Below are 20,656 nucleotides of genomic sequence, written 5' to 3'. Positions count from 1 at the left end.
ACTTAAACTAAAGTTAGAGTGCGAAAACCAATGTGTCTTCGGACGACGACAATGACGACGCCAACGTCATACCAATATACCGCAAAATTTTTTTGCAGTTGTATAAAAAGGCATCCAAAGTGAAGACTGTCATGACTTTCATTAGAGAAATTCTTTTACTATACATTGATAGTCAAACTTCCATTGGTAGAAATAAGTGCGTGTGGTTTTGGGGTACTTTTTGGATGTGAGGGGCCTGATGAAGGGGGGGGGGGGGGGTCTCATCACGATTCATGAGTTGATTTTTTTGTCAATCACGATTCACAGAAAATAAATTTCCATGATCACGAATCACGAAAATGTAAAAAAAAAAAATCTGTAGAGAAACGGATCACGATAAAAATGCACCGATCACAAAGATCGAAAATAACCCATCAGGCCCCTCGGATGTGTGTGGGTTAAAATATGGAACACATTAAAAAGACTTATTTGTATCTTTATGACATTCGGATGGTCGTTGTTAAATGCAATGGTTATGCGTTAATGTTCATTTTAAGGTATGCAGCTATAAAATAAATGAAAATATATTGAAATTTGCAAAAGAAGGCTTGGGCTTGGTAGTAATGGTACAGTGCTAAAATTTTTGCTAGTTTGGAAAGATTAACATGCACTATTGTTACATTACCTAGATGTATTCCAGTGCCAAACTGAGTTAGGTGAGAAGACCAGGGCAAACAGCAACTGTTTAAACTTTCATTCTATTTTTAGCTATTAGCCATTAGAATGAATCATACAATGATCAAAAAAGAAAATACAAGTCTACTTTTTGAACCGGAAGTGTGAACTACGTCATGGAATTTGTGACTTTCTTGGGGATTTTTTTGTAGCTTTTTGTACATGTTATTTTGCAGTTTTAAGTTAGAAAAAAATACTATTTTATCATTTCCATTTTATCATGTTTTCTTATTCCTTTTCTTATCTTTTCGTTCTCTTATTATTTATCAAAAACATCATATATTAAACAGGAGCTGATCAAGAATTAAAGGCAAAGAATGACAAAAACATTTTGACACATCACTGCAACATCTGAATACCAAAAGGTTTGTTGTGTTGTTTTGACAAGAAATGACAGATACGAAGTTGGATTTTGGGAACATAGCAGGAGACATTGATATTCCAGATAAACAAAGCTCTTTAAAAGGAAAAGGGTTAGAATCAGTTTGAATAATTGCAAAAGTCGAGAAGAATTTTAACATTCATTTGGATACTTGTAGTATTTTCCTGCTCTTTGGTCGGGCTGTTGTCTCTTTGACACATAATTTTCCCATTTCTATTCTCAATTTTATTGAAATACAACAGTGCCATTAGTATTGGTCACCTACACATTATGTTTCCTATATATTTTAGAATCCATGACAACTCATCCTATTGCCAAAAAGTCCTGACCAGCTTGCCAACTCGCCCCATTTTCTACCAATTTGCTGAACTCCATGATAATAAATTTGTCCATCTTATCAATATGAATAGGCTGTTTCTGGAATCATGTCTTTCACTGGAAAAGGTCGTCAATTTAAGCACTCCATAAACATGATAAACACATCAATTACCAGATAGAAGGCATGCCTGTATCCCTGCAACAATCAAAGTTTCAAGCATCTTCAGGATCATCATTCTGTAGCCTGGCATCCTGACCCAATCTAATACTTTGTTGATAGGGCCAGGCGTAATACAATCCACGTGACCAACTATCAGCGCTGAACAGGACTGAATAACTGCGCAGGAATATATCGATTGGATCGTCAATTAACAGTTGATTCACGATGTTAATCAATAATGTTTGAATTATATATGCTAAATTTTTCGAAATTTGCATTTCATATGAAATGAAAAATAATTTTCAATAAATTTGTGACAATATAAAATATTTCCCGCCATGTGTCAAGAAATGACGCTATCCCACGATGCATCATTCTAACTTCCAATTGACAAAACCATGTCGCTGTATTCCGCCTGGCTCTACTGTCGAGCAGTGAGCCAGGATCCCAGGCTAAGTCATTCTGCAGGAAAGTCTAGAATTAATTTATGTTCAGTAGGTACACCATCTCAATGTCCCGTAAGACTGAAGGGATGGTGACCAACCAATTAGAATTTCATTTCCCAAATAAGTCATGCAGTAATTAGCTTCAAATTTTTTCACCCATTCGCTTGAAACGTGATGGAAGTGACGATGCCTACATTTTGGTCACATGGTGATGAAAGTCACATGACGGATATAACTAATTACTGTACAATGTTTCTCATAACTGGTGTATAGGAGTTTAAAATCACTGAATAAAGGCATGCCAACTACACATGTAGCCCCTCATGAAGAGTTGTATATTCCTGCTGTACTTAGACCTAGTTACCAACTCTAGCTGCTGAATAAAATCATGGTACATTAAAAGAGTTGGTGGGAGCTATTTGGCAGGTCTTTATTCAGCGGGATATGACTCCTTTTCATTAGTGTAGCAAGTTGGCAGGCTTATTTTCAGCGGGGTAATTGACTCCTTTTCATTAATGGGGTGCATTTGCAGTTTTATGTTCATCTCCTTTTCATAAGTGGGCAAGTGGGAAGGTCTTAATTCAACAAGATTAACTCCTTTTCATTAATGGGCGGAAGTTGGTAGGTCTTAGGGGATGGGTTAGGGCCTTTAAACTAGTTAAACCCGGCCACATTATGTATGTGACGGTCACAACTCAGGAGCCTGTGATTCAGTGGTTGCCGTTTGTTTCTGACTATATCATAATTTTTTTTGGTTCATTATTTGTACATATATCAGGCCATTCACCTAGTTTTCTCGTTTGAATTGTTTTATATTTGTCATTTTTGGGCTTTTAATAGCTGACTGTGTGCGGTATGGGTTTTTTTCATTGTTGAAGGACATGCAGTGACATATAGAATTTAATTTCTATGTCATTTGGTCTATGGTGGAGAGTTGTCTCATTGGCAATCATACTACAATGTACATCTTCTTATTTTTATATTTATTTGGCAGAATATGACTCATTTTCAGTAGCGGGGCAAATTCAGTGGACTAAACAGTAAAACTCCTTTTTATAAGCGGGTTGAGTTGGCAGGTCTTTTGTTTCTTTATTCAGTGGGATTTATATATTTTTGATTAGTGGGGTGAGTTATCTTGCTTCCTATATCATGTATATTTCATTTAAAACTACATTTTTTCACATATTTTTAAGGCATTTTAGGTTGGATTTTAACATTAAGCATTATTGAAAGATGCAAATTTGTCTGTTCAAAGTATAGAAAAGAATAGAATTTTTTTCACCCGTTACACAAGACCAAGACCATGAAGATCCCACTACATCTATAAAAATGTAAGATCGCGGTGAGATCGTGGTATGGTCGGTTTGAATATTCAATAGTTTCCACATTCATAGCACAACCTTGCTACCTATGATCCCGATAAGATCCTACTACGATTCTGCTAAGATATTAACATGTTCTAGTTACGATCTTGCCATGCTCTTGCTACGAACAATAAGACCTTACCATGACTTACAAGATTTTTTACCAAGACTGCATTATCAATGTTTGTAGCATGTTCAAAGTGTTGGTATTCACACAAAAAAAGACTATAAATATGTGTGTATCAACAGTTAATGCATTATTAATGTTCATGAACAAAAAAAAAAGGATGCATATTAAAAAAATATAAATTATACAGATGTTCTCAATAAAAGACAATCATTAATATACTTTGATTTAAAAACTCTGGATAAAATTAGACTTTTATAGATTTTCATAAATGGCTATATGTTACTAAAGTATTTAAAGAAAAGTAAGGGTAAGTGGGCAAAACTTGTATTGGCACTACATGGATAAAATTAAAGGATTCCAAATATCTGACAAAAAAATCAAAAACAAGAGTAGCAAACATCCTTAAAAAAAATATTTGGTATGTACATGTATGCAGTAGTATAAGCACTGGCATATATACATGTATCTTATTTCCACAGAAATTGTTTGGCCTTTTGACCTGTCCGCAATCATGGTTGATTGATTTTTGATATTTTTAAATTTTTGTTGGTTAAAGCATTGCTATTTCAATTTCAACATATACATTATACTAGTAAATAGTTATTATATAGCTTATTTAAAATATTCGAAAATATTCGAAAAATTCAACGGTCAAAAGTGGAGAAATATTGTACCTTTTAAATTTGTTAAACACAAGATACATGTACTAAGGTTGAAAAAAATTCTCTAATGATTTTAAAATATCTTTTTTTATGGTCAACAAGCAGGTTGTGTTCTTTTCTATGTGATGTTGTCAGGATGGACCCTTTGTTTGTGATGACAGAATAGCAAAATTAGAGACAGGCAAGACAAATTGACTTCATAATTAAATTAGGCTAATGAAGATCATCAAGCAAATTAAACCACACATTGATTTTCAAAAAAGAATCAAATTATCTGATAAGTATAAAACAGCTTAGAATTAAAAAAAAAATGTATACAAAATATTCTTCTCTGAAACATAGTTGTTGATCTTGTCTGCCAACCAACATGGTTGAAGTGGATAAAAATAAAATATTCGTTTGACAAAGGTGTAAAAATATAGGGACAAAAATGTTTAGAATGTCAAAATCTACATACTGCCCATTTGGTAAAAAAAATGTCTGACCACTCCTTTTATAAATCATTGCACTCAAATGACATTTTTTTCCATTTTAATTATCTTGAACACTTTAATAGATAGAGAAATTTGAATTTAAAACTTATCTGCAAAAGAATGGTAGATAGAGAGAAAATTGATTAACAAGACATTATATCTACAAATAAGTCAACAGAGCCAAAATTGTTAGTTGGCTGCTTATTTTTTTTTTTCGCCTTTTGATGAAGATTTTACCCATCTTTTGTCATTTTGAAAAAAAAAATAGATTAGATTTAGACATAAGGTAAACAGCAAGTCAGTTGACTCTAATATATAGGAGTACAATTGACTCTAATATATAGGAGTGCAATTTTTACTTTTTCTTTGCATTTGGACAGAAACTATAGAAGATAGAGTGAAACTGTAAACAGCAAATATTATCAACAAGAAAAGATCTATAAATAGGTAAAAACTGACAGTTCTTTTCTTATTGGAGTTATTGCCCTTAAATGAAGATTTTATTTATTTTTCGTTTTGGACATAACCTTTAAAAATAGCGAGAAACTGTAAAACGAAAAAAGCAATACAAGATCATAAAAAAGAGATTTTAGCCATGAATTATATTAACATCTAAAATGTTGGAGATAGTCCATTGTTCAAGATGTACAGGGGCCTCGCATCAGAGTGGTCTAAATAGTTCATCTCTAGTGTCCCCCCTTGTGTCAAGAATTAATCTCAAGATGCATTATATCCAATCTGAATAGACTAACATTGGTAGGTTTTGTTCTGAAGCTCATGGTTTACTGCAGTTATCTCCAGTTAATAAAAAATGGCTGCTATGATTTAGTTTAGAGTTGTGAGAGTGGTCTTCAACACCAACAGTCAATCAATTCATCAAGATGTACATTCATGTAGATCCAGGTGAGCAACACAGGCTATTTAGAGTCTCTAGTTAAAGTTTTATCTTTTCTTTCTCTGGATGAAACTTATCTCAATAGTAAAATATTTATGACTGGTGAATACAGAGAACAAAAGTCTTAACTGCTTATTTAATATTATATTTCATTTGTAAGAAAGATGTTTAAAAAAATCTCATTTTGTATAAATTATCCTTACAACCCTTCAACTTAATACAAGTTGTTTGGATTGTGTAATAATCTAAAGATATCCTCAAGCTATATATATGTATTAAGAAATTAACATGTTAGTGAAGTTATGTATGAATATTACACAAAATGTATGTACCTTTATGAAACATTTTTTTATTTAGAAAAATCAAAGAATCATGGACAAATGATATATCAAAAATCTGATAATTGAAATTTAAACATGAGGAAGATTTCTTTAATCAATTTAATGTTTTGAATAACACTTATTACTTTAATCAGCATAAGTTCGTCCATTAAAAAAGTGTAACAATAGGTCTTAATCATTTATGTCAATAACTGTAATTAAGTTCAAAGTACACTAGTAAATGTACTGTGTTAGCAATGTACAAACAAAATTAAGTAGGAAATCCTGGATATAAGATGAAAAATCTTTGTAATACGTGTAAAAGGTTATATTGTCATTTTATGGAGAAATTTATAGTGTTTTTATTCAAGTGAAGAACATATATCAAATTACAAAAAAAATGTAAGTGACTGCTTTTTAAAATTTATGAACACACACAATAAATCAGGTTAATTTAAAAAAAAAAATTTGCAGCACAAGAAATATGTGTGTCTGTCCCAAATCATGAACTTAATGTCAGTGGTTGTTATACATTATATATAATGTGTTGACAGAGTTTGGTGTTGATGACGGACGTTTGATAGTCTCTGTTAGATTTATTTAGATTGTTTTTAGACTAGACAATTTGTAGCTTGAAACTGTGAAGACATCATTGTTGTAGGTGATATGTTGACCTGCAGATGTCTTTTCATTTCCCAAATCCTGTACTGTACATTGTATCTCCTTTTAGCAATATGAAAAACATGTGAATTTCTTTTAAGAAAATTAAGAGCAAATGAAAAAATGTTCTTTGAGGTTGTTCTATAGACTCAGTAGAATATAAAAAAAATCATAGGACAGTTCAGTCATCTGATATTAAATACAACAGAAAGGCCATTTGATAAGGTATTTCTGTTTTGAATTTTCCTTGGAGTTTGGTATTTTTGTTATTTTACTTTGTACCATGATTTCGGCAAGTGGCAATTTTAAAAACCAAACATTTTTTTTAAAATTTGTGTTAGCCTGAACCATGAACCAAATTTATTTTAAAGATTGTTTTAATTACAACATTTTAGGAAATAAAGATAAATCATGTAAGTTTTTTTTTGATTTTTCATGGAAATATTTACTTGCATGAATAGCAGAAATGGATTATATTAAATTAATAAGATATATTGTGTTAATCATTTTTTATACCTTTTACTAATCAAAGAATGGATGGACAGTATGCCAGAAAAAAAATGTAGATATTTGGTTATTATCTTTTCCAAAACTACAATGTATAAACATGTACATCACCTGAAAAATTTCACTAAGATATTGTGACAAAAATTAAAATTTTGGGAGAGACATTTAATTTGTATATTTAGATACCCAATTGAAAATAATAATATATTAAATTGATGATTGGTAATGATTTTTGTCGAACCTGCGACTTCTGTCACAGAAAGCTCGACATAGGGATAGTGATCCAGCTGCAGTGGTGGCGCCGCATTAACTTAAATATAACTTCTTGAAAGCTTTATATTTTAGAAGGTGGGAGACCTGGATGCTTCGTACTTTGTATATAGATGCCTTATGTTATGAAGTTTCTGTCTGTCATATGTCCATTGTCCTTGACCTCATTTTCATGGTTTAGTGACTACTTGAAAAAAAAGTTTAAGATTTTTTGTAATGTTAATTTCTTTCTTATCATTAGTAATAGGATAACTATATTTAGTATGTGTGTACCTTGCAAAGTCCTCATGGCCGTCAGACAGTTTTCATCTGACCTCGACCTCATTTGGAGTCATTTCATGGATCAGAGAACAATGTTAAGTTTTCGTGGTCAAGTACATATATCAGATACTATAAGCAATAGGTCTACTATATTTGGTGTATGGAATGATTGTAAGGTGTACATGTATTTCCCATTTGGTTTATCTGACCTTGACCTCATTTTCTTGGATCATATTAAGTTTATGTGATTCTTGTAGTAAAGCTTTATATTTAGGACTATCAACATAAAATCAATGGTCAGTAAAGAAGGCGAGACATTTCAGGGTGTGCATTCTTGTTAAAATATCATTCAGTTATTGTTTCTGGAGTGGGTCTCATTGGGGTCTAAGCGTGATGTGGGATCGTCTGATTTTTTTGTAAGCGTTATAGTCAAATTATTTTTGCGTGAAAATGGGAAACGAAGTCAGGACATGCCAAATTACAAGAGCTGTTATTGCAATGATAAGCGGGATACAGGATTCTTATAAAACAATAAGCGGGATCCGGGATCAGACCCCTCAATGAGACCCCCTCTTGATAGTGAAGTTATATACATGTATATTTTTTTCATTTGAAAGCAGGAAATAAACCTCTCTTTTCATAAAAAAAATCATATCGACTTCATTGTTCCCTACACTTTTAAATATAACGTGTAAAGACTTTTGCTTTGACTTAAAATTTTAGCTCCCGTCTCTTGAGTTTAAAAGACAATCAATAACATATGCTTGTATTATACACAGGCGTATATCAGGATTTAAAGCCAGGTATTGTATGAATTATCTATCCTTTCTTAGCTTTCACAGTATAATTGGTATTCATTAAAATCTTGCTGCATGGGAATATTTGTACATGTATATATATTTATAATTATAGAAACAATTTTCTAAGAGATGGTAAATCATAAAATCCAAGTCAAATCTTTAGACATTTCCTAAAAACTTTTGACCTCATACATATATAGGTGTTTTGGAGAAGTTGTCACTGAGGCTTAATACCACTTTTTCGTTTGAATGCCAAATTTTCTGTTTCTTTGATATAAGGAACTATTTTCAGTAAAGCACTTAATCAAAGACATTTTATAAATTACTTGGTCATGTCAGTCCAGCACAATTATTTGTCCAGTTTCCTTTTGATATACACTTGTTCAGCTTTCCCATGTACTAAATGCTACACCTGACCTAGCACTTTATATACAGTATATTTTCCTGTACAAATTAAGTGTGTTTATCTTACAACATGAACTGATTTTGAGAAATTCTTGCTCAGAAGTTCACTGAGCAGAATTAACCATAATGTTTTATAATAATTATAGGTTATATTAGATAACATGATAAAGCAAACTTTTTGAAATGTATCTAATGTTAACCACATGTATATATATTAAAAGTATTATGTATGCATATACATATAAACATATATAAATAATGAACTACTCATAAATTCATATATATATATATATATACATACTAATGTAAAAGCTTTTGTAAATTTTGTAAAGTATTGTTTTACTCTACATGTTATCTTTTAATGGGAAAAAAAATGTGCATGACTTATTGTTGTAAGCAGATATGTTTACATGTATACAAGCTAGTGGTATACCTTGTGCCTTTTGCATTTACAAAATGCATATTTCAATTGATATTTTATAGAGTGTCTTTCTATGTTGTGATGTTACACTATTGTTTCAGGTATAGGGTGAAGGTTGGCACCTATTAAAACATTTAAACCAGCTGCATTTGTTTGCACCTGTCCTAAGTCAGGAACCTGATGTCAGTGGTTGTCGTTTGTTGATGTGGTTCATAAGTGTTTCTCGTTTCTCGTTTTTTATATAGATTAGACCGTTGGTTTTCCTGTTTGAATGGTTTTACACTAGTCATTTTTTGGGCTTTTATAGCTTGCTGGTTTGTGTGAGCCTAGGCTCTGTGTTGAACAAGGTTGGCAAAAAAGCGGTCAATACTAGTATTGACCATGCCGGCGGTAAATACCGGTTAATACCGGGAAATACTGGCAAATACTGGTCAATACTGGCAAATACTGGGCAATTGAAATTTTGATAGGACTTTACTATAAAACTAGTCCCTACCTCAGGTCAATTAGTGAATTACTTGGTAAATGGATAGATATAGTCACAAGGCAGAAAGTCACTTATTTACTACATTGTAATAGGACAAAAAGTCACAATTAATTAGTTCATGAACATGGTTTAATGAAGATTTATCAATCATACAACAGATATAGTCATTAACACCATGAAGTCAGTCACTTAAGAGAGACTATATAACATCTGGTTTTCTTAACAGTTATTTTGAAAGATGCAATTAAAAAAATTAAAAAAATTGTTTTATATATATATATGTTATATATTTATTAAAAAAAAACATTTCCTGCATTTAGAACAATTTTATCATGCTGTTGAATAGCCAGGAATTAATTCATTGTTTAAAACAATCTTTAGAAATCACTTTTATGACTTTTTTCCTGTTATGTCAACATTTATTAGGGGACAGTTGTTATAGTAATTAAACTTTTGACACCTGTTAGCCATATAATAGGTAATGCTCTGATAATCTATATTGCTAGTCACTTGTAATTCTATTTACCTGTAAAATTCAAACCTTTTCAAGAAAAATATATATCTTGATTTATACATGTTAAAATAACTGATATAGCTGCTCAATTTTATATGTATACCAAAAGTATGCAATATAATTACCCCTAAGAACTAAATTAGTCATTTTTAATGTTTTAATAATTAATAACATACCAATATCATTCATTTTTGTCGAGCCTTCGACTTTTGTCGAAAAAGCGAGACATAGCGATCCTACATTCCGTCGGCGGCGTCCACAAATATTCACTCTGTGGTTAAAGTTTTTGAAATTTTAATAACTTTCTTAAACTATCCTGGATTTCTATCAAACTTGGACAGAAGCTTGTTTATGATCATAAGATAATATTCAAAAGTAAATTTTGTAAAAAAAAAATTCCATTTTTTCCGTATTTTACTTATAAATGGACTTAGTTTTTCTGCCAAGAAACATTACATTCACTCTGTGGTTAAAGTTTTTGAAATTTTAAGAACTTTCTTAAACTATCCTGGATTTCTACCAAACTTGGAAAGAAGCTTGTTTATGATCATAAGATAGTATCCAGAAGTAAATTTTGTAAAAAAAAAAATCTATTTTTTCCGTATTTTACTTATAAATGGACTTAGTTTTTCTACCAAGAAACATTACATTCACTCTGTGGTTAAAGTTTTTGAAATTTTAATTACTTTCTTAAACTATCCTGGATTTCTACCAAACTTGGAAAGAAGATTGTTTATGATCATAAGATAGTATCCAGAAGTAAATTTTGTAAAAAAAAAATATCCATTTTTACTTATAAATGGACTTAGTTTTTCTGCCAGTTAACATTACATACGCTCAGTGGTTAAAGTTTTTAAAATTTTAACAACTTTCTTAAACTATCCTGGATTTGTACCAAACTTGGACAGAAGCTTGTTTATGATTAAAAGCTAGTATCTAGAAGGAAATTTTGTTAAAATTTTGTTTGATTTTTTCCGTATTTTACTTATAAATGGACTTTGTTTTTCTTCCAGTTAACATTACATACAGTCTGCAGTTTAAGTTTTTAAAACATTTATTAGATTCATAAACTATCCTGGATTTTTACCAAACTTGAACAGAAGCTACTTACAATCAAAAGATAGTATAGAGAGGAATATTTTTATTTATTTTTTTTTCCTCATTTTTGTTGAGCCTGCGATTAACAGCAATAGTAGGCGAGACACTGGGTTCCGCGGAACCCTTACGAATTTTTATAAACTCAATCATGCCAAAGGAATAAAGTTTTCCCTCATCAACCATTTTTTTACTAGAATTGATAGATAAGCCAGTCAAAAGAAGCATGAAATTTTCAATTGACCAGTATTTGCCAGTATTGACCACTTGGGGAGTATTGTCCGGGGCGGTAAATACCGGTAAATACCACTGGTAAATACCGGGGGTGGTAAATACCGCCCAACCTTGGTGTTGAAGGCCGTACTTTGACCTATAATGGTTTACTTTTACAAATTGTGACTTGGATGGAGAGTTGTCTCATTGGCACTCATAATACATCTTCTTATATCTATGTAATACATAGGTAATTTTTTCATAATTTATATACATCATGTTGTATATGCATAAATGATTGTATAATTAATGAAAAAAAATTTATTTGTATGACAACAAAAGTAACATGTCCTTTAAGTAATTCATTAAATATATACTGAGTAAATAAAGTTTAGCAACAAATATTTTAAGTTGAAATTTCAAAAATAAAACATACTTCTTAGAAGTTCTTACCCTGACAATAAATTTATAAATACTTTATTGTAACAAAAACAATATGCCAAAAGGTGCAATTTTTACTTGACAAAATCTTAATTATAAACTTTATTTCCTCTACTTTTGAAATTTTTAATATAAAGTTTTATGAATTAAAAGTTGCAAGTGATGAAGTTAAAATCATCCCTTCGCAAATTTTAAGGACACCATCAGAGTTGGTTGATCGTTATAGAATATCTGTTACACAAATGATGACGTATATGCTCCAATTGTCGTAACCACAATCCCTTCCTCTTTTCCTCGAAGGTGACCCACCAAATAAGACTTATCATCGGATTTGTACTTACATGAGCTACACAACCGGTTCCTCATTTGGAGCAGGATCTGCTAACCCTTCCAGAGTACCTGAGATCACCGCCCGGTTTTTGGTAGGGTTCATGTTGCTCAGTCTTTTGTTTTCTTTGTTGTGTTTTTTGTGTACTGTCTGCCTTTTCGTTGTTTTCATTTCTAGCCATGGCATTATCAGTTTGTTTTAGTTTTATGAGTTTGAATATCCCTTTAGTATCTTTTGCCTCTCGCTCAAAATATATGTTGTTTATTTCTTTTTATTCAGTATATATGTATATGTTGTGTACAAGTTATCATTTTGTACAAATTATAATTTGTATTTTGACTTTGTAATTTGTACAAAAAGTGCTTGTTCAGATTACAATTTGTACAAAATTTGACTAAAATTCACTTATAAATTGTACAACAATTTATTGTATGATTTTGTTATAATAAAAAAAGCATTGATACACCCTATAGAATTTTTATTCAATGACCACATAATAAACTTTATTTACAAAATACAAAAATGTAATTGATACGTGCATGCCAGTTAATTCTGATAGTACAATAGAAATTGGCCCCAGTGACAATTCTGATAGTACAAAAGAAATTGGCCCCAGTGACAATTCTGATAGTACAATAAGAATTGGCCCAAGTGACAATTCTGATAGTACAATAAAAATTGGCCCCAGTGACAATTCTGATAGTACAATAAAAATTGGTCCCAGTGACAATTCTGATAGTACAATAAAAATTGGTCCCAGTGACAATCATGGTGACACTGACGTTGAAACACCAATCATACGTGCCAGGCACCGTGCACTGTCTGGCCAACAAATCCAAGCCCCATATCTAACCAAGAAAAAGAAACGAAAATTATCAGAACTTGCTGTGGGGAATAATGTCATTATACCAATTCCTCAGTAGGATCGTGCTCCAACTGATCCTCGAAATATCTTAGGTGTAATTATTGAATCTGGAGAATTTGGATACCGCTTTGGAACAGCTGTAGAAATTTTAACAGGATATTTGTTGAGAAATCAAATTGAAGCTGTTAAAGACACATCTTTATTCGCAGCTTTCTGAGCTTCAACTTTCTCTACGTGAAGCAGTTAAAAAGCTTCCAAAGACTGCTGGTCAGGGGTTCCTTTAATGTAAATGCAAAGGGATGTGCAGCACTTCTAAATGTAAATGTAAAAAGCAAAATGTGTTGTGCAATTCCCGATGCCATAATTCACTCACATGCTCAAACAAATCTAAAGAACTATTTTTTTGTACGTTGTAAATAAGGTTTATTGTGTGGTCATTAAATAAAATTTCTATAGTATGTATCAATGCTTTTTATAACAAAATCCATACTATAAAATATTGTACAAGTTATAAGTGAATTTTAGTCAAATGTTGTACAAATTGTAATTGTTACAAGCACTTTTTGTACAAATTACAAATTATAATTTGTACAATTTTTTTGTACAAATTATAATTTGTACAAAATGATAACTAGACACAACATATATATATAATCAGGAAAAGTTGTATTATTTTGAATGATACAAGTATCCTTTATACACCCTAGGACAAGGATGTGAACAACTACAGGTCACCATACGGCCTTCAACAATGAGCAAAACCCTTACCATATATATAATAACACAGCTTTAAAAGGCTGACAAAATGAGAAACAATTCAGAAGAGAAGTTTGATTAAAAATTATAATATGAACAAACAGTTGACTACATAGGAATATTTGTATATATATTTAGAATTATAGAAAGAATTTTCTAAGAGATGGTAAATCATAATAGACAGGCACATGTTAAATATTTGAGAGTGCTCAACCCTCCCACTGGACAGAGGTGACTTAACAGCACAACATTGGATCAAATTGTTAAAAAGGGTTCTTACCCTGTGATAATTGTTCTTACATAAAAAGATACCTATATCAATACAATATACATGATTTAATACATGTGTTTGTATTATATCTACTAAATGTTAAAAATCATTTTACATTTCAGAATAATGTCTCTTTCACTATCAAATGTATCAGCCCGTGAATGGATTTCCAAGACAAGAGAAGGGATCAAACCATGGGGAGAATTTATCAGCACCAGTAGGTTTAAAGTACCTAAATCTGTAAAACCTGTACCAGGGAGAGTCATGAAGAATATAGAACATTTCCAGAGCAATTATATGTTTGTTTTTCTTGGTCTGGTTTTATTTTGTGTGTAAGTATTCACCATGTTCACATTAAAATAACCCATGTCTTGCCTTCACAACATTTGTTGCAGACAAAACAAAAAATAAAAAGAATAAGGAAATCCATATTTTGTAAGAATTTAAAACTGATTTTAATAAAATTTCATATTGTTAAGTTTTCTGATTTGGTGTGTTTGTAAAGAAATTTACTAGCTACATGTTTGTGTAGACCATTGTTATTTTGATAACTGTTGCATAAGCATTACTTGAAGAAATCAGTTCACAGTTTGAATGTCAAATCCACTCCTAAATACCGGTAATCATAAAATTTCATTTTGATTTGTACAATCATAAAAGTTAAGTATTATATTTCAGATTGACATCACCCATGTTACTGGTTGCCATTGCAGCTTGTTTGGGGGCATGTTACATCATCAGTTTAAAAAATGCAGAAAATAAACTTAAAATATTAGGTAAGTATAAATATAAAGTTGTGTTATAACCACTATCAGTTCTTTTTCAACTAATGAGTTTGATTATTCCTTTGGTATCTTTGGCCTCTCTTTTATGTAGGGTATTCATTGATAAACATTGTAACCAAAAAAGAACCCAAAAAACAGCCTGAGGTCAACACGAGTTGTCAAGTATCTGTTCAGTATGTCAAGCTAAACCACACTGAAGTTTGTAAAAGTTAATCTGCCATCAATTCCAAATTAACTAGTGTTCATTATCAAAATTATACTCCAACTCTAGAAGTGTGGCTATATTGCAATCACATTGTCTCTATCTGTTCCTCGAGCTCCAACAAATACTTTGGTCACACTTTCTCAAAAAAAGTACTTAAAAGAATGACTTCATATTTGGTCAGTGTCTTGAGAGGGATGAATTGTAATGTGTGAGCACTTTTTATATGCCCGTTTACGGGACGTATTATGGTATACCGTTGTCCGTCTGTCCGTCCGTCTGTCCGTCCGACCGTCGTCAACATGTCGGACATTACTTCAAAAACGCTTTAACCAGTATGCATGAAACTTTGGTGAATTGTTTATATCTATTGACGTAAGCTCCCTTTCGTTTTTTATCAATTTCAGATTTACCATTTCCAAGTTTTGGGGTTTTATTCATTAAAAAAGGGGGGATTTTCCAGTTTTCGGACAATAACTCAAAAACAATTTCACCAATTTGCATGAAACTTTTTGTAAATTGTTCATATCTATTGACGTGAGCTCCCTTTCGTTTTTTATAAAGTTTGGATTTACCGTTTCCGAGTTTTGGAGTTTTATTCTTTAAAAAAGGGGGGATTTTCCAGTTTTCTGACAATAACTCAAAAAATATTTCACCAATTTACATGAAACTTTTGTGAATTGTTCATATCTATTGACGTGAGCTCCCTTTTGTTTTTTTATAAATTTTGGATTTACCGTTTCCGAGTTTTGGGGTTTTATTCATTAAAAAAGGGGGGATTTTCCAGTTTTCAGACAATAACTTAAAAACAATTTCACCAATTTGCAAAAAACTTTGGTGAATTGTTTATTTCTATTGACATGAGCTCCCTTTTGATTTTTATAAATTTCAGACTATTAAGTTTCCGATTTATGGGGTTTTATTCATTACAAAAAGGGGATTTTCCAGTTTTCGTCAATAACTCAAAAATGCTTTCAGCATTTTTTATGAAACTTTGGTAAATTGTTTATATCTATTTTTGTAAGCTCCCTTTTGATTACTATGAATTTTCGATTTTACATTTCCGAGTTATAAGATTTTATTTGTTTATAGTCTGACAACAGATTTACTAAGTATTGCGCATTGCACAACAGCAAGAAATCTTTCATATAACCAATTTCAAGTTCTTTGACTACATTTATTCAGAAACCTATAATATATCAAATATTTAATTACAATCCAAATTCAGACCTGTATCAAGCTTGAATATTGTGTCCTTTTTTGCCCCAACTGTTCAGGGTTGGACCTCTGCAGGCGTATCCAGCTGCGCTCAGCGAAGCAGTTTTATTTAATCTGTCGAACACCTGTTTCCTGGTACATTGAATTACAAGGGGGAGGGGGGTATGCTAAGTACAACGTGTACATTATGTGTAGTGCATAGGTATTGATATATATATATAATTGCTTTGTCCGAGTTCTTGTTTACCATGCATGTTGTTTAATTCAAAAATGTTAATCTTATTTTGGCAGGTTTCTGATTAAAAAAAAAAAGAAGAGATAATACTGAATAACAGCCAACAAAATGAAAATCTATATCTTGTCAAATTTGATGGTTTACACCTATTGTTTTATTTATTACATTAATTGAGATTGTCATATGAATATCACATTTAAATTAAAGAAAGCGACATCATTATAAATTATAATTCTGAAAATTAAACAGTATAGGCATAAAATGAAGGGTATAGACATTACAAGTAATAAATTATATCCTATACAAAAATAAGATGTGGTATGATTACCAATGGGACAGCTTTCCACCAGAGACCAAATGATACAGAAGTTAGCTTCTATAGGTCACTGTACGTCTTTCAACAATGATCAAAACCCATATCACATAGCAAGCAATGAAAGGCCCAAAATGACAAGTGTAAAACAATTCAAAAGAGGAAACTAACAGCTTTTTCATATGTTCAAAGTAATAAATAAAAAACAAATATGAAATGCATGCTATACTGAACTACAGTTTGTTTTGATTTTTTTAGGTAAAGAATTAAGTGTAGGTCAGCAGTATGCAGTAGTTGGTGTGTGTTCATTTCCATTATTCTGGCTAGCGGGAGCAGGGTCGGCTGTTTTCTGGATTATTGGTAAGAAACTTTATAATATCCTTAAAATGGGAATATATGTGTTTAATGGCTGTAGTAAATATCATATAAAAATAAGAATATGTAGTTTGATTGCCTATGAGACAATTCTCCACAAGAGAATAAATGACAGAAATTTAATATAGGTCACCGTACGGCCTTCAACAATGTGCAAAACCCATACCACATAGTCAGTTATAAAATGCCCCGAAATGACATGTAAAAAATTCAAACGTGAGAACTAACGGCCTGATTTATGTACAAAATAATGAATGAAAAACAAATATAATATACAGCAACATAAGACAACCACTGAATTACAGGCTCCTGACCATACATATATTACCAATAATTTATCATACTAGAAAAAGACCTTTTTGCAGTACTAGTGTCAACTTAAGGTAGATCATAGGTATATATTTCTTGAGATAAAATTTTCTTATACTTTGCCAAAATGAAGATTTTACTATGCTTTTTTCAAAAATATAATAAAAAGTATGGGTCACCGTGCTATTTTCCAAGCTATGAGTCGTTGAAAATTGCCTAAATTTGGTTAGATTGTTCATTAAAAAACACCTTTGTGTGCATAAAAAAAAATCTATGAGATAGAATTTTAAAATAAATTGTGAGAAGATAGGTTTTATAATATGTTTTAAGAAAATAAAAAGAAAAAATGGTGTCACCGAACTTGTTTTCTTGCTACAAGTAAAAATTAAAAATCTCCCTATCAGTCCAGTATATATTTTTTACTAAAAGTGTTATCTTCCCTGAAATGGCTTATTTGAATAAATTGATTCTAAAAGCACAAAATTTGATATTTGTTTAAATATTTTGAGTTATACAATAAATTATCAATTTTTATTTACATAAACAAACAGTCTAACCAATAAATTGTAAATCTGTCTCCAAATTTGCAGATTTAGGCAAATAACTAGACCGATTTTGTACTGGGATTGTACAATCCAAGATGGCGGTATACCATGAATCTACCTTAAACTAAGCAACAACTGATTGTTTACTGGTATAACTACACATTGTAGCACTTTAGTTCCCTTGGAAACCTTGCAAAGTTTAGTATGTGGTGAACTTTAAATGTTTTAAAATATCTTATTCTAATTGTATTTGTATTTACAGGTGCTTCTTTCTTCTTTATAATGTTGCATGCCTCTATGTACATGACACCAGATGAGCAAGAGGCTGTAGAATTAGAGATGGATGAGGTTGTGTGATAGGAGGAATACCAACAATGATTCAGTCAGTACGCTACGGGTGGCATTATATGATAGTGTCAAACATTGGTTTATGGGAAAGTTACATTGGTTTTTACAGGATGTCACATCTAACTAATACTTTCATCTATAGAGCATTTATGTGCATTTCTACCATCTAGGGTATTACATCATGATTCAGTCAGAATACATACCATGTGGAGATTATAATACGCAGTAAACTTGGCAGAATTAGTTTCTCTTATAACTTCTTACTGTTCTTTATCATTTTTCATAGGGAATTTTTGATAGCTGGAAACATGCATTGTATAACCCATCAAAACAAGCAAACATCTGTTTTCACTTTGGGATATAAATGTTCATTCATTCTACTTCCACTTATTAAATGGGTTGTATATCCTTGTGTTTGTTTGTTTGTTCATCCATTTCAACGTCAGAACTGCAGCTACTATAAGCTGGACTCTGTATTCAAATTCTCACAGAAACTGTTGTGGTGTTGTTTTTCTCTTCTTTTTATTCAAATGATTTTTGGGTTTCTTTTTGTAATACAAATGGACTTTGATAAATCCTTAAATACAGTGGGTTTTTTTTGTTGTGTTTTTTTTTTTGGGGGGGGGGGGGGGTGTGTGTGGGGGGCTTTGTTATGAATTAGTGAGTTCTGCTTAGTTTTATGTTTTATGTTGTAATTTTATTTCAAATTTTCAAATAATGATTTCAGGATTACATGAATTTTGTGTTTCAAAATCTTTCTCAATGAGGTGATTTGTTAAAGCATTTTTTGAGAAAATATTATTTAACTATAGACTTATCACAGATTTGTTTTATCATGTCTTGTGTATCTGTATAATAACATAATATATTTTATCTCATTTTTGGGTAAATATTGCATGAAATGCAATCAAAACCCTATCGCACTGACTTGATACTATATCTTCCAAGGTTGATCACTACCTTTGAGTGTTCAAACAAAATAGTGCAGTGAAGGGATCATTATTTAGATCCTATCCAGTCAATGTCATGCAATTGATTGAAGATATGTTATACTTTGAAATTTAAGTTACAATATGATGTGTATTGAATAACAATACTTGTCAAGAAAACATTTTTTTACACAATTGATGCATGGTGTATGAATCTGTTATAAAAATAGTTTCAACTACAAATGTACAATCATGAACAAAGGAATATAACTCCAACTCAAATTTTTAACTTCTCTAGCAAAATACAATTCAATGCTTTATTTAAAAATTCAAAAATTGCAAAATGAAAGCAATCTTTACCCTTCATTGCTCACAAGCACTTTGATTATTGCAAGTTATCAAGCCAATTATAATTTGTCAAGAGCTGTTTAAAAAAATGTCCAATATTGAAATCCTGAATTGTACTGATGAAAGTCCTCCATATCTTATAAAGGTACCTGCAGCAAGCTAACAGTTGTGTTACTTGATCGTAGGTCCTTTCAAATTGTATTCACAAGTTGCAAAATAATAGATTAACAAAATTGGTATTTCTGCTAAGGGCTATTCCATTAAAATGTATGTGGGAGGGTAGGAAGGGAAGTTTAATTATTGAATGTTGGTCATGGGTCTTTTTTCAGTATGCGTCTATTACCATTATGCAAAATTATCTAAAAAATGGTTCTTGGTTGTCAGCACCAGTTTTGCATTTTTTTTTTTGTTTTTATTTCCATAAAAACATGATTACAAGTCACATAATCCTCATCACATCTTTTAATCAAAACTACTCAGAAGGTCAAAATTTTATTTTTTTGCTATTATTAGAATAAGTTGTTATTAAAGGTTTTATAATAGAAAGGTTAATGTTACTGTATTGATTTTATTCTATTCATAAGCTTGAGCTCAATTTCATATATTAAAGACAGAACAATAAATTGAAATGTACTTTATTGCCATAATACCTGAGGATTTTATGATGCTTTGATAAGTCATATATCATAGACTACCTCCTGTTAGCAATAAAAATAAACAATGGAAAAAGCAGATTTATAGGAGTTAAAGTAAATGCATTTGATATATTGGTTCAGTAAAAACAAAACTAATGAGGTTCCTGTTTAAAACATACACCTGATTTAAACGTACAGAGTATAGTTTCATGTCCTCTTTTTATAATATGTGAAAGAAAAATACTTCAAAAGTTGA

The 20,656-nt window shown here is 31.2% G+C and overlaps 2 protein-coding genes across 10 annotated transcripts in view; one reads left to right on the top strand and one right to left on the bottom strand.

Annotated features, from left to right (window-relative positions):
* The window catches only part of LOC127700715 (tubulin-specific chaperone cofactor E-like protein), a 31,596-nt gene extending 30,683 nt beyond the window's left edge, over window positions 1-913 (bottom strand). For 3 of the 4 annotated variants that reach the window (XM_052204317.1, XM_052204316.1, XM_052204315.1), the window contains exon 1: window positions 665-812. The gene's annotated coding sequence lies outside the window, so the exon portion shown is untranslated. Of the gene's footprint in view, window positions 1-664 lie in introns of all 4 variants that reach the window. The other variant, XM_052204318.1, reaches the window with a different exon arrangement.
* A 99-nt stretch (window positions 914-1,012) lies between these two features.
* Window positions 1,013-19,087, top strand: LOC127700717 (prenylated Rab acceptor protein 1-like). Of its 6 annotated transcripts, XM_052204324.1 has the most exons (7): window positions 1,014-1,187; window positions 6,920-6,937; window positions 8,342-8,365; window positions 14,281-14,490; window positions 14,837-14,934; window positions 17,170-17,271; window positions 18,403-19,087. In XM_052204324.1, coding segments are annotated over exons 2-7 (531 nt in total). In that variant the 5' UTR covers window positions 1,014-1,187; window positions 6,920-6,935; the 3' UTR covers window positions 18,498-19,087. The 6 variants fall into 6 exon arrangements, with proteins under 6 accessions (XP_052060282.1, XP_052060284.1, XP_052060283.1 ...); XM_052204322.1 differs by lacking the exon at window positions 6,920-6,937 and having other exon boundaries at window positions 1,013-1,187; XM_052204326.1 differs by lacking the exon at window positions 8,342-8,365 and having other exon boundaries at window positions 1,015-1,187.
* The last annotated feature ends 1,569 nt before the right edge of the window (window positions 19,088-20,656 follow it).

Source organism: Mytilus californianus, unplaced genomic scaffold, assembly GCF_021869535.1.
Source record: "Mytilus californianus isolate M0D057914Y unplaced genomic scaffold, xbMytCali1.0.p SCAF_5, whole genome shotgun sequence".
Taxonomy (NCBI): Eukaryota; Metazoa; Mollusca; class Bivalvia; order Mytilida; family Mytilidae; genus Mytilus; species Mytilus californianus.
Note: the sequence above shows the minus strand (reverse complement) of the source record. Positions and strands in the feature narration are given on the sequence as shown.